At 47.7% G+C, this 25,193-nt stretch overlaps 1 protein-coding gene across 5 annotated transcripts; it reads right to left on the bottom strand.

Annotated features, from left to right (window-relative positions):
• On the bottom strand, positions 1-25,193 carry taok2b (TAO kinase 2b). 5 transcript variants are annotated; one of them, XM_029246727.1, is made up of 20 exons: positions 24,862-25,193; positions 16,960-17,100; positions 16,471-16,542; positions 16,125-16,226; positions 15,058-15,103; positions 14,801-14,897; positions 14,589-14,702; positions 14,228-14,319; positions 13,934-14,027; positions 13,763-13,844; positions 13,489-13,656; positions 13,138-13,344; positions 12,826-12,957; positions 11,515-11,751; positions 10,954-11,082; positions 10,486-10,689; positions 9,384-9,623; positions 4,174-4,386; positions 1,577-1,759; positions 1-1,477 (listed from the first exon to the last, which is right to left on the bottom strand). In XM_029246727.1, exons 2-20 carry the CDS (start codon positions 17,089-17,091, stop codon positions 575-577), a joined length of 3,447 nt encoding a protein of 1,148 aa, XP_029102560.1. In that variant the 5' UTR covers positions 17,092-17,100; positions 24,862-25,193; the 3' UTR covers positions 1-574. The 5 variants fall into 5 exon arrangements, with proteins under 5 accessions (XP_029102560.1, XP_029102561.1, XP_029102559.1 ...); XM_029246728.1 differs by having other exon boundaries at positions 4,239-4,386; positions 13,138-13,374; XM_029246726.1 differs by having other exon boundaries at positions 13,138-13,374.

Below are 25,193 nucleotides of genomic sequence, written 5' to 3' on the forward strand. Positions count from 1 at the left end.
TTTCATGTTCACACAAACTTTTTTCGTTTTTTTCTTCTTTTTTTTTTTTTTTTTTTTAAAATACCCAGTGCTTACAGTATATAGATACGGCTGGATCAACATTCATCACAAGCATCCTGTATGTTCATGTCAATATACATGTCTATATTTATTGCTCAGACAACAAAATACTCCATGGCAGCATGCCTTTAAGGGGCCTTAAAGGCAGTGGGCGGAGATGTGATAAGTAGGTGTTCTGAGCCACTGTATGCATGGCAGTGTCATCTACTTTTTAATCCTTTTTCGGAAATGATCCTTTAAAAAAAAAAAAAAAAACAATACTTTCCCTTTGACAAAGACTAATGAAATATCGTAACTGATGTCAATTCTAATTAAGTCTCGACAGTTGCCTTATTTACAAAATTAAGTTACGCCTGTTCGCTTTTCCTTTTCTGTGCCCTTAATTCCCGACTCCTGCATGCAGCAGTTGTCGTTAGCGTACGGTAAATGCGTTTGTCTAGCGGTCAGTCGGTCGGTCGGTCGGTGATCGCCACCTTCTTGCACACTCCTGCACACTCGTACCGTCCCCTTCTCCCTAGGAGTAGGACAGGTGCGAGCCATTGGAAATGTGAGACGTGACCGAAGTGCTGCGACTGAGAACCCCCTCGCTACCCCCGGCCCCTCCGGGCCCCCCGCCGGAGGCAGTTCTCCTCAGGGGCTGGGGACTGTTTCTTAGGGCCATTAAACTGGGGCCCCTCACCACCAGGCCCCCGCCCCCACCCCCGCTGTAACCCCCCTGCGAGGAGGAAGATGAAGATGAGGACGGCGGGGAGGAAGAGGACAGAGATATGGGGGGTGGGGGTGGCAGCGGGGGGAGGAGGGCAAGGGACTGAGAGGAGGAGCGGGAGGGCAAGTGGTGGGAGTGGGCATGAGAGTGGGACAAGTGGCCCCCCCCACCTCCCACCCATTCCCGTTCTCTCTCCCGTTCCCGCTCCCGCTCCCTCTCTCTCTCCCGCTCCCGCTCCCTGTAGAGCTGCGGGGTGCTCTGGTGGTGGTAGTGCTGCGGGAGGTAGTGGTGGTGGTGGGAGGAGGAGGACGAGGATGACGACGAGGCGGACGAGTGCGAGGAGTGGAGGCCGCCCTCCCGGCTCACGCCGTGCAGCGACGTGACCGACTCCCCCCTGCTGAAGCCCCCACCGCCGCAGCTGCTCTGGCTCCTCCAGGAGTGCGGCGCCCCCGAGTTCTGCGGGTGCACGCCGTGCGTCCAGTGGCTGCCCGAGCGCGGGACGGGGCGCGACGGCCAGCCCCCTGAAGGAACCGGCGGGTTCGGATAGCCCTGGTTGAAGGCCTCCGCGGGGATGCCTGTGAGCGCCATGTTGCTGAAGCCGAGCCTCATGCTCTCCGAGTCGAAGGCCTCGATTTCGTGGGCCTGCCGCTCCAGCAGGGCCCTGATGCGCTCCGAGCGCTCGTTCTGCAGGGCCAGCATCTCCTCCTCGATCTGGGGGCGGAACACGGCTCATCGGCAACGGGGTCATGCAACGCGCACGCCGGCACCCGCCTCCCTCCGGACAACGGGACGTCGCCCCACCCAGCTCACCCTCTGCTCCAGCAGCGCTCGCCGGATGGATACTCTCTGCTCCAGGTCTTTGACCTCGCGCTCGTGCTGCGAGTCCGTGTGGATCTTGATCTTGCTCTGGTAGGCGTTCAGCAGCTCCAACTCCTGCTGCAGCTGCATGCGCAGCACCTGGTACTCGGCCTCCTGCGTCTCGTCGAGCCGCAGCTGGAGGAGGACAGAAAGGGCTTCATGGGATCTCTTCGGCGATCGGCCTGCTGCGCCGTTTGAGATAGTGGGTGTTCCTGCAAATTCATTTCTCTCGGTATTAGCGAAACGAACGAAAGGAAAATAAAAAATATGGGAGGACTTTGCCAAGATCGGAAACATTACGGCATGAGGAACGCCGCTCGAAAAGCTCCGCGAAGTTGGTCCCCCTGCAAACAGCAGGAAACCTTACGATTCGTTAGTGCTACATTTGTGCCATTTTGTGTCGTAAAAACTAGAATTTGTGCCATTTTTTTTTTCTGTAAGTGATGTCACTCCACCCCCCCACAACGCCGCAGGAACTCGAATTTCGGCTCATTCATTAGTGCTACATTTATGCCGATTTGTGCCGTTTAAACCGCGGATCTACCTCCTCTGATCCTGGAGATATACGCGATTGTTTACATGGCACGTGACCTCACTCCAGCCCCCCTAAAATGCCGCAGAAACTCGAATTTACGCTCAGTCATTAGTGCTACATTTGTGCTCATTTCTGCCATTAGAACTGCAGTCCTATTTCACTTTTTTTTAATATACACACACACACACACACACATTTGCTGAACCGCTCATCCCATACGGGGTCGCGGGGAACCGGAGCCTATCCAGCAACACAAGGCGTAAGGCCGGAGGGGGAGGGGACACACCCAGGACGGGACGCCAGTCCGCCGCAAGGCACCCCAAGCGGGACTCGAACCCCAGACCCACTGGAAAGCAGGACCCGGTCCAACCCACTGTGCCACCGCGCCACCGCGCCCCCTCTTTTTTTAATATAACGGATAGTATTTCACATGACAGTAGGACAAAGATACAAACGCAGTTTGAACGGCACAAATGTAGCAGTAATGAATGACCCCGAATTCAACTGTCTGTGGTGTCGTAGGGGGGCTGGTGATGTCACTTCCAGCGTGAAGAACTTTCATTTTCTCCAAAAGTAAAATAGATACAACAGTGATTTAAAACTGCACAAATTGGCACAAATGTAGCACTAACGAAAAATATGTATTTCTTTATTTGCGCCGTTTGTAGGGGGGACAACTTCACGGTTCCGGGTGACATCACGTGAAATGCTATCCTTTATATCTGAAAACATAAAAGAGATTGGACCGCGGTTCGAACAGCACAAATGTAGCGCTAACGAATGAGCCCGAATTCGAGCGTCTGCGGCGTTGTGGGGATGGTGGAGTGACGTCACTTTGGAAAAAAATAAACGTTAATATCTGAAAAACTGCAACGGCACAAATTCTAATTTTTACGGCACAAAAGTAGCACTAACGAATCATGAGGTTTTTTTCATTTGTGCTGTTTGTTAGGGGGGCCAACTTCACGGAGCTCACTCGAAAAGCCTCATTGCTAATTATGACTCCTTGTTCCTACTGAACACGTAATGGATGATCCTATCGGTTTACTACTCTTGCACGTCTCGTCCAAAGCGCCTTGCGTTTCACGATGTCGCGGAAGCAGCCTCACAGGCTCGAGCGTCTCGCACAGCGGACTGTCTGACTCCTACCTGACAGCGCTGTGGCCTCAAGTAGCTCAAATTTCCGCTTTTAATATTTAATATTCAATATACCGTTGCCTTCACAACCCAGGCTGCTCGGAGGTTTACGATCCATAATTATCAAAACCAAATCTCTGCTGTAAAACTGCAGGCTTTAGATAAAAAATGAGTGGCCGGCAGCTCAACCACCCGAGATCCTGAGTTCTGCCATCACTGGTGCGACACTTTATTTACGAGAAGACAGTTGTCTGGTCAAACTGACGGTTATGTTAATCTGGGACTGTTGCTTATAATTAAGGCGCACATAAACGGACCTAAAAACCGGTCCCGTCTGGTCAGATCATTCTTTTGAATTCAAATGATCACAGGGACACATACCTGCTTTCCAATGAATAAAATAAATAAATAAATAACCTAATTCATTAGAAAGCAACCCCTGTATCCAGCTTCCTCCTTTCTTTGGGCGTTTACAATTGTTCAGGCAATTCAAAAGGCAAATTGCAGAAATGTACATAGCAGAGACGGAAAACATCTCGACGGTCACCTTTTCCAGTCCCCTTATATACAGCAGCGAGGAAGTGGTCGTCTACAAATCGTCGTCACGCAACAGGGCGGCACCTGATATTGGTGTGTTTACAGTGCAGGGAGAATAAATAAGGAAAAAATAAAAACCAAAGCCTAAAACCCACATCCAGCATCACGTTCTAACGACATGTCATTTTGCCTCTCGGTGTCCTAAAGGGAGTGCTACGAGTGCAGCGTGACAGATGGTGACTCTCTGTGGTAAGATTGCGACGGATGAGGAGCGGCTCCGGGATCCCCGCGTGTCAGTGTACTGTGGTGTGCCGACTGAGTGTCTCCTTGCCTTACTCACAGCCTGTGTGGAGAGCATGTCGTTGATGGAGTGGTCATACTGCTCGGCCAGGATGGCCAGCTTACGAGTCTGCTCCTCCTTCAGCCTCTTGAGCACGGCCTTGTGGTCCGCCTTGGGCGTGCTCTCCAGCAGGTGGTTGCGCAGCGCCTTGTACTGGCGGGTCTGGATCTTACACGTGTCCTGGAATTGGCGCTTGATCTGGAGCTCTTTGGACTGTAGAGAGCGAAAGACAAACGTTCCTTTGGTTTTTCCCCCAAGGCTGAACAGACACGCGAAACGCTCTTTCCGCGGATGGGTGAAGCGCTTGTCATCGGAGTCCAAGTCATTAGGTGGGGCCCAAGTTAAAATGAGGTACAGACACGAAGCCAACCTCACGCAGAAGAGCTCGAACCTGTCGAGTGGCAGCAGTTCGGTTCATAAACCAAAGTCTGCGTGATCTTTGATCAGGCCAAACGCCGTTTGCCTTAAACTTTCCTGCACACACTAAGAAAACTAAGAGGTGTTTGCATGTCTCGTGAACTTTAAATTAAGAAGCTGCAATAAACTTGCAGCAAAAACGTTCAGGTCAAAATTAAAGAGCCCCCCATTTCTATTGTCTTCCGCAGAAACGCAAGTTCCAGCCACATCTAGAGGTTCTTCCTGTCCTTTGTGACCTGAACCATGTTTGTATTTGTCAAATATAGGAAACCAAGTGCTTTGACCTGGTGCAGAATAACAATGTAACATAGAGAAACACTGAATGATAATCCGGGAAGGGGCGATGCACATCCAGTGCTTTCATTTCCTAATATATGGTACAGAATTCGGTGCCGGGACCCAGTGAGGCTGCCATCAAGAGGGCGGAGCAGCGAGGTGCCACAGTTAAGAGAAATTCAACTAACAACCTCTTATAATATTGAATAACTTTTTTTTCTTAAAAACCAACACACATATATTCAGTCTATTACGACTAATGTGATATGCTGGACTAAATTAGTAACTCAGGACAGGAATTAAATGATGAAAAACAAATATTAAAAAAATGAACAACACATTAAAATGACGTTTCAACATAAAATTTATTTGGGTGGAGAAAATCTTGTGTGTAATGGAATATTGCATATACACACAAAAAATGAAATGCAGACAAATGGCTAAACATGCACATGTGGACAAATACAAACCAAACAAAAACTACATAACATTTACATAAGGCATAAATTCTTTGAAAATCAATCATAAATAACTTACTTGCATATAAAACAAAGACAAGGGATTTTAAGAAAAAATAAAAATCAAATAAAATACATTCAATGTGAACAGAAAATGACTGCTCAACACAAAATGCTGATTCTCTTTTTGGAGCAGAATATTTTTGCATTATTAATTGTGTGCTAATTTACATAATTGAGATGTACACCAGGGCAGCCTTTGTGTACATTAAATAAAATGTATACCCCTAAATGTTACATGGAGACAATGAGTTAAATCCATCTCCATCCCTGAGCGAGCTACTGATCGGGAGTTACGGAACAGCCGAGTCCTTCTGCTCTCAAATGGACATTCAGGGCCACTTCTGTGCTCTAATGCATGAACAGTTACCAACTTTTCTTCAGTGGAATTGATCCTCTTTTAAACGTCTCCTTCCTCTAAGTAGGTGTCTCCCTTCCCTTTCTGTACGGTGTCAAAAACCAGTGGAGTGGCAGAGGGGGAAATACAAAGCGTTTGAGGTACAAACACTGTGCGCTGCATGTCCCCAAATGGCTCTTTACATAGCCAACAGCATCAGTCCGATTTGTAGGAACAAAACGTTTATATTAAAAAAAAAATAAATAAATAAAAAGAAATCTAGACTGCTAAGGCTACCACTTCACTGTGATATGCAAATTTCCATCTACACATTCCGGGATGGTCAAAACCAAACACCCCTTAATCTTTGGTATCAACTTTAGTGAAATACTCTCAATGAATTACCCTCACTTGGTGTTTTTAAACAAACAAAAAACACCCAAAACAAACTGCAAAATACAGGTATTTGAACAATCTATAACATTGTTCATAAGGAGTTACTCCTTGCATATTTGGGAGAATCACCACTGAATAAAGCCACTATTAAATAAAAATGTCTTCATAAACTCGTTTTCACGGCAAATCCTTCAAAGCGAATCGCCGAAAGTGCAAAGAAGTTGACGCTGCTCCTTAAACTAGCGACTTCTCCCAGGCAGTGGAGCGGCTGCAACATCCGTCGCTCACAACTAATACTGTCCTGGCCAACGCAGTCTCATCAGTGACAAACAGACTTCCTGTGCTCATTTCTCCCCAAACCAAGAGCTCACCCTCACCCAAACTTGGCACCATGTGCACTCTGCCTCGTGTTCAGATTTGACTCCACAACCTCCTCCTACTATCTCGACATAACGAAGGAGAAAAGAAAAAAACACTCATGAGGAACAATATGTGACAAGCGAGGTGGCCGACGGCGACCACTAACACCGTGGATGGTGCCGCAACGAGGAGGCGGTTAAGCTACCGATCAACAGAACGATAGAAGGTTCGATACACAAAGCAGCACAACACGGAGTTGGAAAACTTTACGTGTAGTGAGAATTCACATTTTAAACGACTAGAAACTGTCTGGGTGTTATAACGACACCTATGACTCAGTCCTACAGCGAAGTGGCAGCACTAGGTGATGTTTCCCAACTTCAGGAGCAGAGTACAGTAATTTGTGACGCTGTGCATCGGGTCCCAGTCACTCATCTCGCATGGCTCCGTTCTGAGCCCGACCAACGGCTTCCTAATCAACTAGTTTGGCTGGAGATGCGAATCACTGGACCTTTTCCCAAGTCAATTAAATGTGCAAGGTAAGACAGTAGGTGGGCGAGCTAGTGTAGCGAGTTACTGGACTAGGTACTAGGTGTCCATTCTCAATTCCTATTGCACTATATAGGGACCGTCTGCAATGTAGTGTTCTTTTTTGTGCCTTAATAATATTGCCAATCTGAGAGAAAGGGGAAAAAAAAATAGTTTCAAGACTACCAATGAATCCTGATCAGATGACAACTTATTAATAACCATTTATATTGACAGTGCAAGACTATAAATTTCAGATATGAAACCTTAAGACTTCGAAATTTAAATCACATACAAAAACAACAGTAATCAGTTCACAAAAGGGTACTGAAAAAAAACAATACACTAACTTTTAAATACAGAAAACAACACTGATTAAACTTTTACAAAAAGTAAAACAACATGGATGTAAGGAAACTGGGGGGGGAGGCCACTACATGCCAAGGACCAACATTCACACGCTTGTAGGACAAGCACATGCAGGGGTCGGGGGTGAATTCACATTCGGTGACTGACCGCATGTTCTTTGCTTCTGTCCCACCCCCCCCCGTTATAGCAGGGGGCCAAGAAACTGACTGAAGTCAAGCACAACATTGACGCAATGTAATATAAACACAGGAACATATGAAACAGAACACTGTACATTTGCATGAACATGTGCCCCCCAGCCCAGCCCAGCCCAGCCCCCCCCCCCCCTCCTATCGCCAGGGAATCACCTTTCCCCTTATGCTCCTTCCCGATGCCGTTCGCCTCAAGCCGCACTCCCACCTCCCGGCCTCCCTCATCATCCTCTCTCTGTCCTCCCTCCTCCTGCGCTCCCTCTCCCTCCTCCTGCGCTCCCTGTCGCGCCGTTCCCGCACCTCCCGGGGCAGCAGCCGGGGCAGCCGGCTCGCCCTCTCTTCCCGCAGCAGGCCCAAGGTCCTCATCTTGCTCAGGTACCTCCTGGGCAGCTTTCCCAGCAGGCGCCCGGCCAGCTTGAGCACCACCGCGTTGGCCCAGTCGGCGAGGGCTCCGATGGGCCGCCTGAGGAAGCGGCGAACCCATAGCAAGGCCTTGGAGGCGGCCGAGGCCCTGGCGAGTCGCGACAAATACTCGGGCGGGAGCGTCCTCAGGGGCACGGGGATTTTGGACTGGCGCACCCCCCAGTTCCGACCCGCCTTGGGGAACATGTCATACAAGCTTCTCTCGGCGAGGCCGCCCAGCAGAGACTGGCACACGGTGAACAAGGGCTTGGGGAGCCTGAAGAGGACTCGCACCCACAGCCGGTTCAGTTTCTTTGGGGCATTTTGCAAGAAGAGCCGCGCCGGGCGCACCACCAACACGATGAGCAGGTAGAGGGAGAGGAAGAGGGATGGCGAGCTGAGGAAGAAGGCCGACACCAGGGCCACGGGGACGTAGTAGAGGCCAAGGCTCACTGAGAGGCCTAAACTGAAGAGGCCGCAGCCCCAGAGGGCAAAGGTGAGGTAAAGGGACAGAGAGAGGGAGCAGCACGAGCGCAGGAAGAGGTAGGAGAAGAAGAGCGCCATGAGGATGAGCTCGGCAGAAAGGAGCAGCGAGGGCAGCGACGGGAGTGGGGGCGAGCGCCGGAGAGACAGCAGAAAGATGGAGAGGACCAGCAGGACGAGCAGGGTGGGGCGCGCTGCAGCCGACAGTGACAGGACCAGGCAGATGGCGTGGGAGAAAAGTGACGGGAGGGAAGGGTGGGGGGCGGGAGGAGCAGGGGGGACAGACAGGGGAGGCGAGTCCAGCTCTTCCACAGACTCGGGGAAGTAGAACTCTGAGAGCTCGTCTGCCTCGCGCTCCCTGTGTCGCTCCGGATGGACGGACACCTCCTCGGAGGTGCCGCCGTCCGCCACGCCCCTGCCCTCGTCCTCCTCATCTCCCGCTTCCATGTCTGTGTCGCTTCCTCCGTAATCCTCCTCCCACACGGCGCCCTCGGGGGGCCCAGGCCTGCCTCGCACCTCCCCGTCTGACCACTGACCCTCTCCCTCGGCCTTCCGCTCGTCCTCCGGGCCGAGGGCCGTGACCCCCTCAAAAATGCCGGCGCCCTCTGCCTCGCATCCCTCCGGCACACCATCCTCACTCGTCCACGCGCTCTGCTCTTCCTCTATGGCTGCAGTCTGGCTAGTGATGCCGCCTCCTCCTTCAAAGACCTTTCCCAGCACTGAGACTCCCGGCATCTCTGGACTCCCTCCAGCCCCCCCTGTGTCATCACTCTCCTGCTCCTCCTGCTCCCCTTCGCCCTCCGAAAGCACGTCTGCATTTCCCTCGCCCTCCCCGACTACCTCCCTGAGAAGTGCACCAAGGTTCCGGTCAGTGCCGTCGCTGCCGGGGTCCGGCTCCCCCCCGCCCGCCCCTCCTTCTCGGGGCTCACTCACTTTGAGGCTCTTGGGCTGCTGGCGCACCTCCACGGCGTGCTTCTGCCGTAGTTCTTGCTCGCGCCGCTTGTTGTACTCAAGCTGGTTGGTGAGCTCTGTCTGGTGCTGCGTGCGGATCAGTTCGGCCCGGGTGCGCTGCACTAAGGCCAGCTGCCGGAACTCCAGCTCCTGCGTGGACTCGTGGTGCCGCAGCAGCTGTGCGCATTCCAGGTCCTTCTGGGTCTGCTTCTTATTCAGCTCCTGGGACAGAAGGAGCAGCGCAGGGCAGTGAGAGAGGCCACTGGACGCAGTGCCCTGCACCCCTGGAGTGCTCGCAGCTAATTCTAGACATTATTGTCGAGATTCATCTGGCTTTAACGTCTTTACAGTTATACATTCATTTTTATAAATATTCATATTTAATGCCTTTTCTCCAAAGTAACAGTGTTAAGCTACTGACAATTATTTACCTATTTATACAGCAAGGTAAATTTTTTTTGTACTGGAGCAGTTTAGGCCAAGTACCTATCAGAACCTTTGGGTCCAAAGGCAACAGCTCTACCCACTACATTACCAGCTGTCCCTAATACATCTGTTCATTTAGCTAATGCTTTAACCCAGACCAACTCACCATTAAGTGAGTTACACTCATTTACGCATTTAAACAGCTGGGTAATTTTTACTGGAGCAATTCAGGGTAAGTACCCTGCTAAACAGTACCACAGCTGGAGATGGGAACTGAACCGGCCCCAAAGGCGGCTGCTCTAACCAGTACGCCACCTGCTGTCCCACCTTCACCGAGTTGTTATGAATAACTACGGACAGTCGTTTTAAGGACACGCAGACGACCAGACTATATCTGTAACCATTAACACGTCAGAGGAACACTCACAAACCGCGTTCATTTAAGAGGGTCAGGTCATTTGCTCACCAAATATCTTCAAGCCAAGACCTGCAAGATGTACAAGTGGTCCTGCACGAGTTCATTTCTAGCACCTCGACACAAACTGCTGCTGTTGACTTTCAGAGACACCCCTTTAAACTAGGCATCGCATTCTAACATTTATGTGGAGGCACGCGTCCAATGCTTTAATGTGGCAAAGGAGGCAGAACTGCGGGGCACCTCTCTCAGCAGATCCTGCTCCAGGTTGTGCCGGGCCAGCAGCATCTTCCTCTTGTACTGCCTGCACTGGAGCTCGTAGTACTGCCTCTGGCGGTGCAGCAGCGCCGCCTCCTCCTCCGCCTGCTGCTGCTGCAGACACTCCTTCTGGCGCACCAGCCACTCCTGCTTCTCCCGCTTCGGTGTCGACTGGTTCTCGTTCAGCTCCTGTGCGTGCGGCGAAAGGAGGAGAGCAACACTTGTGAAAACCTGTGTGCGACACCCGTGCAACAGGGTGCTGCTAAAGTGGGGCCCTTTTCAAACACAGGAGCCGTGGACATCGAGGCTGCAGTGTGTGCTGAACCACAGCACCGCCCGCCACCTCCCTCATACCTCCCCGATACACAGTAAGTGGCCGCAGGGGTCAGGGATGCACGGGCGGGTGGTACGCTGTGAACGAACACTAGCGAGCAAGAAGCGGCGCTCTCGCACCTCCTTGAGCTGCTCCTTGCGTTGGCGGTACTGGCGCTTCTGAGACTCCAGCAGGGTGGACAGCTCCTTCTTCTGCTGGCTCAGGATGTGCTGCTGGAACTTCTTCTCCTCTGCCAGTGCTGCCTTGGTCTGCAGACAGAGGCACCTCATCAGTTACATTTTGACATGTGAGCACGACCCCGACCCCACAGTGAGCCTCGGAGCTTCTTCATTGCCTCGGTGCCTTTGGGAGCCCTTGTCAGTTGGAAACATTCAGGTGTGACACAGTTTGTACAGCTTTCACTAACACTCATGGGCTGTCAGTCACACACCAGGCCCTCAGGGCCAGTCAACCTGCACCTTTTCTTCTCACCCCATCCCTCAAACTTGTTCCCTTCTTCACTGCTGCTCATCCCCACCGTTGCCAACATGTGTTGTAACTTTCAATAAATGTTCACTTTTATCAAGACTTCTCATACAGGGCAAATGATCACAGTTAAGATAACAGGATACAGTAAGTTCCATACTTCCAGAAATGCCTGAACTCATTCCTGGTCTCCACTTTGTCCCCAAATTCTGTACCTCCTTCTCCAAGATCGCCTGGTGCTTTTTGCTCAGTTTGTCTCCCTCCCCCGAAAAGCTGTTCCTCTGTGTTTCCAGCTCCTTGTCCAGGCGCAGCTGGTGCTCGTCCATCTCGGCCTTCAGCTTGTTCTCCAGCGCCATCAGCTGCTTCTGGTGCTGTCGTCGCATGCGCTTGTAGCCGGACATCTGCTCCCGCAGAGCCGAGCCCTGCTCGTGCTCCTGGATCTGTCGCGTCACCTGCAGGATTAGCAGAGGCAGGCAATTTAGCCCCAGTTTTTTGGAGCACCTGCTTCCATGGGTACCTTCACAGAGGCACAGACTTTTTAAAAGACCCCAAAGTGCCAAATCAATTTCACTGCCTTAGAGGCACCTACAGACACACTACTAGATTCAGGATCCTGTCAGAAAAGTCTTTTTGTTATCCGCTAACCCCTAAGGTTGTTCTGTGTCGATTGCCTTCTGGATTTTTTCCCCACACTTAGAAAAACTGTTTTAAACTGTTAAATGATTTTTTTTTCTTTTTTTTTTTGCTCTTGAGGGCAGCCGTGTTAGGATGGGCTCTACAGAGAATAAGCTGAAATGTACAATAGATGAACAATGAAATGTAATTATACATAAACATCTGCTCAGCTAATATTCATTTATATCAGCTACCATTCTTAAAAGGTAAAAACAACAGTTGTTTCCCAGGGGATGTAAATCTGTAATGTTTGTCTCACATGTCAAGTTACCTAACTACTCCACCTTTCCGTCTCCAAGTATGGAAAGAACGTTTTAAAATAACAGAATTAAATGTACAACAAATGGCTAGAACAGACAGTCTTGGAATGGATGATTATATTTATGTAATATTATTCAAATGAAAAACTTGGCAAGATGAATTTGTTATACTGTGTCTAAATACATTTTTTTTCTCCACCAGCGGGGCATGACAAAATTTTGTGCGCAGTTTCCAATAACACCACGGCCAGCAGACTTCGTGGATTCATTCGTAAACGTCTCCCTCGGGAACAGCCGCCTGTGGCAGGTATGGGGTCCTGACACCAGAGCCCCCAAACTGCCTTCTGCACCAGCCGATCTTAGAAAACCCGACTAATACTCTAAAGCTTTTGCTTTTCAGGCCTTACCTGTGATACATGCTAGCTGAACTCTGCTGAGGCAAAGTAAATGAGCATGAACATGACTGATGTGTACGGGCTAAAACAGACGTTCATCAGTAAGTTCCGACAGCGCCCTTAGTTCAGTACGCTGCTGTACAGTAATGAAACACATGCTGTGGTGCAGCCTCACCATGCTTGTGCCTCTGCTTACCAGGGAGGCTGTGCGGATGGTGGCAAAGTGGTCCCGGTTGCGGTAGTAGGCCCTCCGGCGGGCTCCCGAAGAGGCCTGCTGCGGGGCATCGAGCTCAGGCTGATAAGGGTCATCATAAATGTTCTCGTGACCCTAAAGAAGAGGAAGGCGAATCACTACGGAAGCCATAAACAGGCTGAACACATGCGCAAAGCGTAAACGAGCACAGAGTGGAGCCACAGTTCAATTGCCCTGTAATCCAGCCGGACACATCGGTAAAGGGTTACAGTTGAGGAAGAAGCCGCTCCCTCCCGTTGTGAGCTATTTGCTAACCGGGGGCAGATGGATGACGGAGCTGTTGGAAGTGACCGTGTGCTCGCCCTCCTGCATCATGGCCATCTCGCCGCTGTCGTCGGAGCCGTCCGCCAGGCTGTTGACAGAGCTGCTCTGCGAACTGGCGCTGATGGACATGGAGGGCACCGAATGGGAGCTCTCCATGCTGTTGATAGTGCCGGTCCGCAGCATGTACTGCTCCACCTCCTGACACACGGGGACAGAGATGGAAGATGACTGTAGGACATTTCACAGACGATCACAACACAAACACAGAGAGGGAGGATTAACTTGTTAACCCGCTGACTGTCAAGCAAAGGCAAGAGAGACTGCTAAAACGGGAAGGCCTACCTCCTCCTCCTCCCCTCCCTCTGTCGTGGGGCCATTGTGCGTCTCCTGGAACAGGATCTTCTTCATCTTGCGATACTGCAAGTTGTCCAGCTCCCTGACTGCGTCCTTCGTCCGCGCTATCAGGTCCAACACCACAGACACGGGGCGTTCTCGACAAAGGAACCGGTGCTGGAAGGGCAGAGAACGTTTTTGATCGGCACCTGTAACGGTCACTCGTCTGTCGCGTGAAAATGAGACGCCGCCGAGTTTGCGCACAAGCTAGCGTCACGCTTACCTTGAGCAGTACATCAGAGGTAGGCCTGTCCTGGGGGATCTTCTGCAGACACGAGTCGACAAAGTTACGAAAAAAATCTGACCTGAGAGCGAAAAGAGGGCATTCGTATGTTACAATCGAGCACTTTCGTTCGGCGACCAGAGCAACAAGACGCAGCAGCCGTCTGCTCACCAGTGGTTTGACTGCAGGACAGGGCTCTCGTTCTGGGCGATGTGGTATAAGGCACTCATAGCGTTCATGTTGAAAAGGGGGGGCTTCCTCTCCGCTAACAGAAGTGACACAGGCAAAGTATTACCTTAAACCTTTGCTCTAATCAGTGTACACTGTCAACTTGATCAGTCCATTGTACATACAGAGGCCCAAGAGGGGATCCCCGGCACCCGTTTCACAAATGTTTCGTACAGCATTGACCCGGCACGCTCCAAAATGCATGGATTTGCACTCCATTTCCTCCTCTGTTCTTACCTAGCTCTATGCAGGTTATGCCCAGTGACCATACGTCCACCTTGCCATCGTACTGGCCCTCATCCATTGCGAGAATCACTTCCGGGGCCATCCTATACGGGGTGTGGAAAAGGCAGTCGTGAGTGTGCGTGAACAGCATCGTGAATAAACATTTAAGATGTATTATTTGAAGCATGTGGCGTTCTGGAGGCCCATACATCAACACCGCAAACGTTCAGAACGAGTCCTGCTCCAAGTTGCATCACTGGGAATGTCTTTTACATTCTGCTCACCTCCAGAAAGTCCCAACCAAAGTGCGTATGCTCCGCACACGTTTAAAGCAATACACTCATGGTTTTTGCTCTGTAGTCAAAGGACTTACCAGTAGGGTGTGCCCACAAAGGAGTTGGCGGGAGAAACGATGGAGGCAGAACCAAAATCTCCCAGCTTCACTTGACCAGGTTCCGTCAGCAAGATGTTCCCTGCCTTCACATCCCTTGAAATGTCGTCGCCAAAGATGATTAATGGATCTCAGAAGATCGACACCTCATCCTGTTTGCTGTACCATGTGAAAGCAGCAAACATCCGATTTACCTGTGAATCATGTTGTGAGAGTGAAGATACGCCAAACCCTGCAGTGCGCCATGGGTAATAGCAGCTATTTCCACTTCCTGTAGTGGCTTCTTGTGAACTGTAGAGAGAAAATCACAAGCAGTTATGCTCCTCTGATGGGCCTTCAACACACTGCGCATAATTACTACTTTATACGACACAATTCTTACTGCAGACCTACACCTCTGACCATCAACTATTTGAGGAAGACTAAAACAATCTTCCGTTCTGCTACTCACCTTCCAGAAGGTCAGATGCTGAACCTAAGCAGTACTCCATCACCAGCTGAAAGATAACAAGGATTACATGCACAATGACTGACTCTGCAACACACAGAGAGAAAACAAGACTGTTATAGAAGTCTGCCACATTTCTCCGTTTGGCCCATGACAAACATGTTTATATCGATACAAATATATAGAGATAACATATAATACGATACTTTGTCACTGTATACAATACAATAAAATTCCGTATGGCAACCTTCGGAAGAATTTAAGAATATATTGTTATATGTAAACCAGGTACTGAGCTACGCCCACACCGCACTCATTTTCACTTACCTTATGGACTGCACAAAACAAGGAGCCACTTTAAGGAAAGTGTTAAAGAACTGCATACTTTTCTTACACAAAATCTAACACAGTCCTTCAACTACAGTACTGTGCAAAAGTTTTAGGCACTTGGGAAAAAAACCTGTAAAGTGAGAATGCTTCCAAAAACAATGCTCTTAATAAACATCCTACAAAATTTAGTAACCATCCATCGTCAACAACCGCTTGGCATGGCGGTCTTGGCTGGGTCCCGCTCTCTGGCGGGTCTGGGGGTCGAGTCCTGCTTGGGGTGCCTTACGATGGACTGGTGTCCCGCCATAGGTGTGTCCCCTCCCCCTCCAGCCTTGTGCCCCATGTTGCTGGGTTAGGCTCCGGTTCGCTGCGAGCCCGCTTTGGATAAGCGGTTTCAGACTGTGTGTGTGTGTTCTTTCTTTAACATACAAAACCCTTACTGTAATACTGTAACTTTTTGCAAAAGGAATGCCTGGAAATGTAAAATATGCTCTTGCGTATTGACACTAATGAAGAAGACATTAAATAACCGTCTAAAACATTTCTGTGAAACATCTAAGTGCCTAAGACTTTTGCACAGTACTGTATGTCAAACTCTGCAAACAACACTGAAGTAACTACTGCAAGACCTAAATGCCATTTCATTTTGTCGATTTCAACCTCCATCAAGTTAAGTTTTTGACAATTTTTTATTTTATTTTTTGTGGAGCGCAGCTAAGTGCGGAGCTTCCACAACTCACCCAGGCTGTGTGCTCCCTCAAGTAACATCCTTTATACTCAATAGTGTTGGGGTGTCGTAACTTCTGCAAGAACTTGACTTCTTTGATAATGTCCTGCCATTTCTGCCAAAAAGAAAAACAGTTAAAATTCCAGCCCATAACAGGTGTCTCCACTGCAGCGCAAACAGAACTACAATGTTATGTGGCTGTATTAAGATGCAACAACCCTTTTCCCTTCATGCTTTGCACCCAGTCTAAGCAGCTGTTGTAAAGACACCAACTTCAACTGAAAACCACCCCCACAAATCAAGGCAGAGTGTGAACAAGCTGGGTAGTACTTGTCAATATATGACATCTGGACACTCACTTCGTTGGACTGCTTGCCGCTATAGGACATTTTCTTAATCGCCACCACCTCATTTGTGCGGACATCCCGAGCCTGACAGAGAGGAACGTGCAGGACACAGTTACATGCAGTTGAAACTAAATTGCAATGGAACCAAAATAGGCATCACTTCTGAAAACACGCAGATTGACTAATCTAACAACAGCACTACTGACATACAGTTTGACTTTAATAATATTGATATTATTATGCCATAATTTTGTGACATGAGTGCTACTGCGGTTATTTGTGCTGCCTGTTTTACCAAAACTAATACTTAAGCAGCTCTGGGTTAAAAAATGTCTGCTTAGGGACAAATAAGTACAACATTTGCCACTGAAATCATGTCTCCCGGTGCAATAATTTCAACAGCACATCCTACCCCTAAATCCCCTTTGCCTTCCTCGTACACACCTCCACATCATTTTTAATCGCCCTCACCCTCCCACATCCTCCGGGCCCCTTCCTTACAAAGTACACGGCGCCAAAGCTGCCATGTCCAATCTCCCGCAGGTCAGTGAACAGTTTCTCCGGGTCCTCTCTGTAGAACAGCTCGGCCACTTCTGGGTCCTTCAGGCTCCCGGCCCGTGCACTCGACGGCATGGCCAGCGCCTGGAGAGGCACATGGGGACAGAGACACAAGACCAGTTTAAATGACGCAGACGGTGACAGGTGGTCTCACTGTGCCCCAGTCATCTAATCCCAACACAGTAAAACCTTTAACCAAGAATTCCATTGTCAATGCCTGAAATTAGTCATTAAAAATGACTGAACATACAAACCTACAAGAAAATATTCTTATTTCACAAGCGATTCACAACACGTGCTCAATAACTTCTGGTAAAAGGCAATATGACAAGGTATCACTTGGACATACCATCAACAGGCTATGAAGTCCCAAATGTTAACGCTGGTTTGATCATCCTGACGGAACTGCTGTTTGGTGGCAGCAATACGTGACCATAGACAGATAATCCTTCACAGGATCCACTGCAGAAAAACGCATCCTGTAGCACCCAAAACCAGCCATCTTTACTGGGGTAATCTCAAGTCAAGTTGTCCATTTCAAAGGGCGTTACATTCCAAAATAAAAAAAAAAGGGTGGGGAATATTTTCCATGCCCTCATTTCCTTGATTTCCCTCCCACCTAAGTAGTGTAAAACGCTGCCCTTCAACCAAAAGGGATAGCCCAGATGTCTTAGCTGGAACATTACCCTCGCAAATTGACTGTGGTACAGCCAACACAACTCAGAAATAAGCGTAGCGATGCAAAAACAACTATAAATTTGTAGTCAACAGCTTTTTAACACCGTGTGGCATGGCGGTGCAGCAGGTAGCACTGACGTCTCTGCGCGTGGGCGTAGGATCAATCCCGACTCGGAATATGTGGAGTTTGCGTGTTCTGCCCATGTCTGTGTGGGTTCCTTCTGGGCACTCTGGATTCCTCCCACGGCCCAAAGACACGCAGTTCACATGAACTGGACATTCGACGTTGAAAGCAGTGCGTGATCACGTGTGTGTGGCCGCCCTGTGACGGACCTAACCTTGCACCCACTGATTCCTGGATAGGCTCCAGACCACCATGTCCAAGAGCAGGACAAGCAGATGAGTGTGAGAGTGAGCTTTCTACACTTGTGTACAGAAGCAGGGGTCACGGGTCAACGTTTTGGACACTAACATAACAATATGCACCACTTTTAGTGTTGATACATTCTTACCTCTATCACTTCAAAAGCTTAAAGACATGCCTTGGTCTACCTCAAAAAAAAAAAAAAAGGTACCAATCTTTCAATTCCTGTCACCTTTTAATACTATTTTGCCTGCAAGGAATAATTACAGTAAATTCACTCGAATACTTCTTTAAGTTTTGATGACAGATGATGCTGTCCTGAGTCACCCTGGACAGTGAAGGTTACCACCTCATTTTAACAGTACGGCAGAGCAGCAGAATGAAGAAAAACTAATTTTTAAGTGACTCTCCTTTGTTAGAGCACTGTAGATATGTGCTATTTCAGGGTGGTGAAAAACTGTGTACGATGGCAACCGAAACACTGGGGCTTGAAAAGTTTCATATTAAGAAAAACGTTTACTCAACTCTAATGATAACCACACTTGTCCAGATATTCGCAGGTTATTTTAAAGTGATGCATGGTTTTTGATAAAATGTCTTCCAGATCCAGTCAGGCAAGCCACTGGAACGAAGGTACGAGTACCTCACCTTCAGCCTGCGAGTGTATTCTGATAAATGGATCAAATGATTTCTGGCCCTGGCTCAGAATAAACTCCATATCAGCGAGGAATCCAACATTTCGATCATTTGTCCAAAACCAGCCGCGTTAACGTCCAGGAGCCCACAATCTTATCACATTTTCAAAATAATTCCTTTTTCAAACATGCAACAGATGAATACCATCATTCCTACTGCACAATTACTACTATTTATTCAGCTGAAGTTTCTGTCCATAGCAGTTAACAGGCACAGTTTACACAAGTCAGCAAAGTGGCGAAAGTGTTCAACAACCAACCCAATTACTGCAACCCAGGCATCCTCATGGGTGAATTAACAGTGCGGCTGGAACCCAGTGCTGACGCCAGCCTAGCATTCCTTCAGCAAAAAACTATTCTTTTAGGCCCAGCTGCCTTCCTAACGCACACTTCCTGAATCCCCCCCCATCCCCCTAGCGCTTCCTGTGTGACACAGCCAGGTTCCTCTGCACACTTCCTCAGACCAGCACTGAAGAGCCGCCAAACTGCCCTTTCGGCAACAGCGCACTCAAAGTGCTATAAAGAGATTTTCTGAAAAAGAAAAACACTCAATAACCTCCCCAGGAGGCCAAAGCCCTGGCCAACGTATGTCCTAGTGCCCTTCAGCGGAAACGTCAAGTGTAGGTGTGCTACCGAACTCTCCGGCCGACTGGACCACAAAACAGACCTTTGGCGCTGCTTGTAGCTTCAAACGCAACTGGAAATGAAAGGCACCCATTTCGAACCCACCCAGATTCTAAAAATGCTCTCCTGAAACAGAACAATCCACCCTTCCATTTTCAGCAATCTCTTACGTGCAGGAAGACGCAAAGCCAGCAGAGCTCAGCAGCGTCACCGGGGTAAACGCTCCCCGGACCACAGCTGGGGATTTTCCTTCATCTACCTGAAGAGCAGGTGTTTGTGACGCGGTAGGGAAAATGAGGACCAGAGAAGCCCTCGTCAACATGGCGAGAATGAGCAAGCTCTGTGTAAAAAATATCTTAATTACAACTGCCTCAACTGAGTGGAAAACTAATTTCTCTACACACAAATCAAAATATGTTTATCCTCATTAGTGGTGGAAATTTTTAATTTACAGCTTCAGTGAGGAAAAACTACCACATCCCAAACTTGTCCAGAAACCCAGAGCTGTTTCCCTTGGTCCACTGGTTTTATTAAATAAATAAAGCATTGCAGACTATTAAAATGAGCTTTCAGTTAAGTTCTATTCAACAACAGCAACAGGTAAAACATTCAGTGCAAAGCAACAATTCTTACCTAGCAGCCTTATTTGCATACGGTTACATCTTTTTACATAACATTGAATCCCAGTTCCCTTACACAAATTTTATATTTAAAGAATGTTGAGAGGGGAAAAAAGAAGCCAACAATTTAGCTACTGAGCAGCGTAAATGATGTGGGGAGAGGTTTTTAGGGGAGGTAAAGTTCAGTGCTCCACTCTCCGTCAGTCCCTCAGTGAAACACACTCCCACCAACCCACTCGCTTTTCATTTCCCCCAAAATAAGGGTTCAGTAAGTCGGCAGGTAAGGAACCACAGGTCTCCACGTGCTGCCAGACAAACTGAAGAACCAAGCGTTACATGAGAAAAGAAAAACGCGCAGTTTATGTGATTTAAAATGTCACGCTAACATTCTGTGTACCCCCATTCCCTCGTGATAGGCTCCACACCACCTGGACCCTGCACTGGACAAATGGTTATTGATAACTGATGGATGGACAGTAACAATACCACAGTGCAAAAAAAACTACAATTTCTTCTACTTTGCAAAAATCAAAAAAAGGATCCCCCAAAATCTTAAAGAATCAAGACAAAATTAAACAGAGCTTTGGTACCGCAAAAGCTGTACCTAAGTTAATCTGTTAATTAACCATACATGAAGGTAAAAAGCATCAGGCTGGTTCACTGTCAAAGAGTCCTTATACACATTGTGTAGCACTGCCTCGAAAACAAAATGCTGAGGAATTTTAGGATGTGATTTTCAAACAATGGGCCACCGGTTACACTTCCCACACCAGTGAGACCAGCCAAGCTGCTTTCCCCCACGAAGCATCATTAAAACAGTTTTTTTTAAATCACCTGATCATAACAGTCTGTAAACATGACTGGATCTGAACCTTTATCCAAGCAACACCACTTCATGTCTGAACATGACCCAGTTTAAAGCAGTAATTTTTATAACATGTCTTTTGTTATGAGCAGATATAGATCAGACACTTTTCTCTAAAGCGACTTCCACTGGATGTTATATAGTGTTATCAGCCCACACACCTTACAAACCAAAGTGACAATACAGTGATGAATGATAAAAATAAACCAGGCGGACAAGATTAACCCAGGTTTGATGATGGGGACAATAAGCAGTTAGCAATATTAAGTAAATGAAGTGCATTAGCAGTACACCGCACCACTAGACTAAGGTGCTCGCATTTCACTGTTCGTAACCCACATCTTCAAATAAACTGTTTGCTGCTATTTTTGAAACACGATTCCATCCTTATTTTTTAAACAATAAAATGCACTCCATTTAAATATTTTCAAATAAAACCATTTCTGGCATAAATGCTGAGTTACAGGAATGTGTTGGAGGTGTTAAAAAATACCATGTAATTTCTAAAATATATGGATCAAGGCCTTTCACTCTGGGAATAATCACTCCCCATTTGAGAACTTTAATGCTTTTTAAGCTTTTGCAGCCAAACCGACCTCAACAGTCCAGTAAAGAAGTAGGCTATCTCAACACTCGAGCAAAGACAGAAAAAGCGTCAGCATCTCAGTACGTCTCTTGAGATCAGTAATGTATGTTGATGTGTTTCTTAACCACTGGTAATTTACAATTTTTAATTTACAATTAATTGTTTAGCTGATACCTCTGTCCAAACTGACTTATAATGTTAGCTTTACATCTTTAGCTCCTTACACCGATTTACACATTTATACAAAAGAATGGTTTTTACTGTAGCAATTTAGGGTAAGTACCTTGTTCAAGAGTATGGATTGTAAGCAGATCCTGGGATTTCATGGCAAGATCTCTAACCACTAGACTGCCTGCTGCCCTGACTGATCAGCAATCAAACTAACAGCAGTGAATTCTTAAAAAAGTCAACTGTTTACTAGCTACAAGATAGCTACACATGACAGAGTGATGAAACGCTAAACGTCAAAGTATAAAATCTGTATGGCTGCAAATAATGAAAAAGATGAAATCCAGAACCTGAAAAGAAAGCGAGGAGGACATATGTAGTGCTGTTTGTTCAAGCAAAACAGAATCAATCTTTCGCGTGCCCGATGAGTTTGCCTGAATTCATGTCATTTTGTTTGCACTCACTGCATCTCGCTTCTGCATCTGCACGAAGCACACAGCAGCCTTTACGTTTCATGGGAACATCAAAGTGTGCCAGGAGCGCCGAGCAGCGCTGGGTATCCAAGACCGAGCCAACTCTATTTGAAGACGCAGAAGTTGAGCTCAAGTAAACGCAGGAATTTTTGTATCTATAATTACACAGTCAGACATCCACAGCTGTCATCTTTGTTGGTTACAAAAACTTCAACTAACCATACTAAAACCACTGCTCCAAATTACTTAAAAGTGAAGCATTGCTACTGGCCGTTTGTTCGGGAAATGCAGAACATTAACCTACATTTCAACAGCTTAAACATGAAGCCTCTGTAAAACTGAAAAAATTAAAGCATGTGTTTAAGGTGATGTGATGCTTGTGCTGAACTGATCGCTTTTCAGGCTGATAGTGCTGTGGGTGGAGGTCAGCTGTTCCCGCAAACCTCATGTGGAACAGACTATATTTGAGAAAGAACACAGCGTTGCATAAACCCTGAGCACATATATAACAAACTGATCATCTAGGAGAGGCAGACGTGAGAATAGACGAGTGGATAATCTGAATATTCACACTCCGGCACTGTGTGAAATCGGCGAGTCAGGAACCATAGCGAAACCATGCCTGCACTTCCTGCAAATTACCTTTAAAGGCTGATACAAAAGGGAACAATAATATTTCATTAATTACACATTTTCAGCACTGAAAGGCTAGTCCAGGTGTAAAAAAAAAAAACTGCTGCATAACATTGAAATAAGTGAACATTAACAGCATATATTAAACTTTAGCTCAAATGTGAATTTTCATAGTGGAAAAAAGAATTCCATTTAAAGAAAGTTTCAGATGTAAACACTGTAGCTGAGACTTAGAATGAGTCAAAGTAATGAGTCAACAAACCATAGACATGTCAGATACCCCCCCCAAAGTTGGACGAGTTAGTTACAACTGCCAAAGACGACTTCAATCAATCCTAACAATGCACCGCAATACAAAAGATTATCCAAAAAAAGCACATTCACACAAAACACAAGCCGAAATACATGTCTTTACACTGCAAAGACAAATCAGTGACAATGTTACAGTGAACAGGTACACACACCCTAGCTTACACACCGATTGGTGCACTTCTTACAATTAGAACTAAGATAAATAAGAATTGAACAAACCAGAACATTACATGTAGTGCAGCAGTGGGATATTATTTAGGACCATTACCTTGCAATCTAAAGGTCTCAGGTTCAAATCCCACTACTCCTGCAAGACCCTTGATCAAGGTACTTGCCCTGAATTGATACAGTAAGAAATACCTTGCTTTAAAAATGGATAAATCATTGTAAAGTCAATCATCTTACATTGTAAATTCCGTTGGACGAAGGTGTGAGTTAAACTAATAACAGTACAATGTGTCTATGCTGTCAGGCTCTGGAATTTATACTTAACATCACATAGATCAACTAGCAGGTCCATAGCAGGGTCCTCGAGTGCTGCCCAATATACCTCTTTTCCACCCTCACCTTTACACTGCACTATTGACGTAGGTAACTGCATGGTGTTTTCACCTCACCTGGTGACAAGCTGGGATCAAGTACTATTATTAAACCAAAAATAGAACATACAGTCTAAAACATCCGGGACTTCAGCTGCGCACCTCTAAAAATGGTAAACCATTAAGAGCAAGAGGTCTTATATAAAGGAACGAACTAAAACCTCTCAACAGGACAGGAAAACAAAAATAAAATATTTGTGTTGTCACGGAAAAACTTGGAGCTTCTGACCCTGACAGCAATCAACCTGGGGCTGAGCGAAGAGGAGAAAATGGGTAAATGCCACTGAAGTTACTGATCAGCAGAAGCGTAGTGGACTGAAGGGTTGGAGGTTCGAATCCCCCCCCCCCAACTGTATACTTAACCCCGAGTGACGGGGGATGAACTTCACAACTTGGAATTATTACCGAGTATGAAGACGACCAGTGCCTCCAGTCCTAGGAAACGACAAATCATTAAATGATGAACCGTGGCGTGGTAAAACTCTGACCAGCATGGGCAGCCTGATGACACAGCTACAGGCACCAGAACAGAAGCAGAGTAAGTGGGGTGGAAAACAAAAAAAAAAAAAAAAAATGGACAGCCGTATTATATTAATTCAAGAAAAGCACAAAACATTTGCATCAAGCATCACATAATTATCACCTTGCAAGTCAGATCAGCAGAAGAGAAGGAGGTGGGGGGGGGGACCCCGAGTGGACAGGAGGTTGTGCGTGCTCAGCCCACTCATTCCCAACCTTTCTACACCTTTTACCAGGTTTTACACGTTCAAATTTACAATGACTTACCCATACGAACAGCAAGGTTTTCTGAGTGGAGTAAATGAGGGTAAAAAGCTTGTCCCGGACCCGGGCGGGGAAGTGAGAATGAATGTACAGTACAGATGGGATTCGAACTAACACGCGCGTATGTTATGATCATGGTCGCAGAGATATAGCTCGCGCTCACGGGCAAGGACCCGCTGCACCACTGTACACGAGTGTGTTCTGCCGCGTGTTTCATTCCTCGCGGCAGTGCAGACAGGACAGTGCAGTTTGAACGCCGGGAACCGGGCCGGTCGCCGGGGGGCCTCGTGCCCGGCCGCTACATTTTACATTACCTAACGGGCGCGCTCGCGCTCTCGCTCGCGCCCCCGTTGTACTGCTGCTGTACAGCACGCACTCAGCAATGAATCCGGCAAACACACGGTGACGGACGGACGGACGGACGGACGGCGGCGTTGCGGCTCACCGCGGCTCGACGCGCTCTCCGCTTCCCAGCGCTCAGTCCGTACGGTCCACCATTCCGGCCACAGTTGCACTCGCCCCTCTCCGTCTGGCTGCTCGCTTAGTTCTCTCCCCCTCGCCGGATGAATTCAGTCCCTCCCTGCAACCGTCACACACACAACGCCTAAACGTTTCCGTTTGAAAGCGGGACGCCGCGTCTCTCCTCTCCCGCACCCCTCTCCGTCATATTTCCTCGTCACATTCGGCCGAAGCGCAATTAAATTTTTCTTTCTGCCTTATTTCAAGTCCGAGCTTCCCCGTTCTTCCTCATCCGTTTTTTTTGTTCAAAAATTCAAG

The sequence above is a fragment of the Scleropages formosus genome, chromosome 20 (genome assembly GCF_900964775.1).
Source record: "Scleropages formosus chromosome 20, fSclFor1.1, whole genome shotgun sequence".
Classification (NCBI taxonomy): Eukaryota; Metazoa; Chordata; class Actinopteri; order Osteoglossiformes; family Osteoglossidae; genus Scleropages; species Scleropages formosus.

Excerpts from the sequence above, each read along its gene's own strand:
- taok2b (XM_029246724.1), bottom strand. The coding sequence starts at position 17,091 with ATGCCGTCGAGTGCACGGGCCGGGAGCCTGAAGGACCCAGAAGTGGCC. Across the intron at positions 14,703-14,800 it reads TCTCACAACATGATTCACAG|GGATGTGAAGGCAGGGAACA; the intron begins GTAAATCGGATG and ends CGACATTTCAAG. Across the intron at positions 11,752-12,825 it reads CCATCCGCACAGCCTCCCTG|GTGACGCGACAGATCCAGGA; the intron begins GTAAGCAGAGGC and ends CTAATCCTGCAG.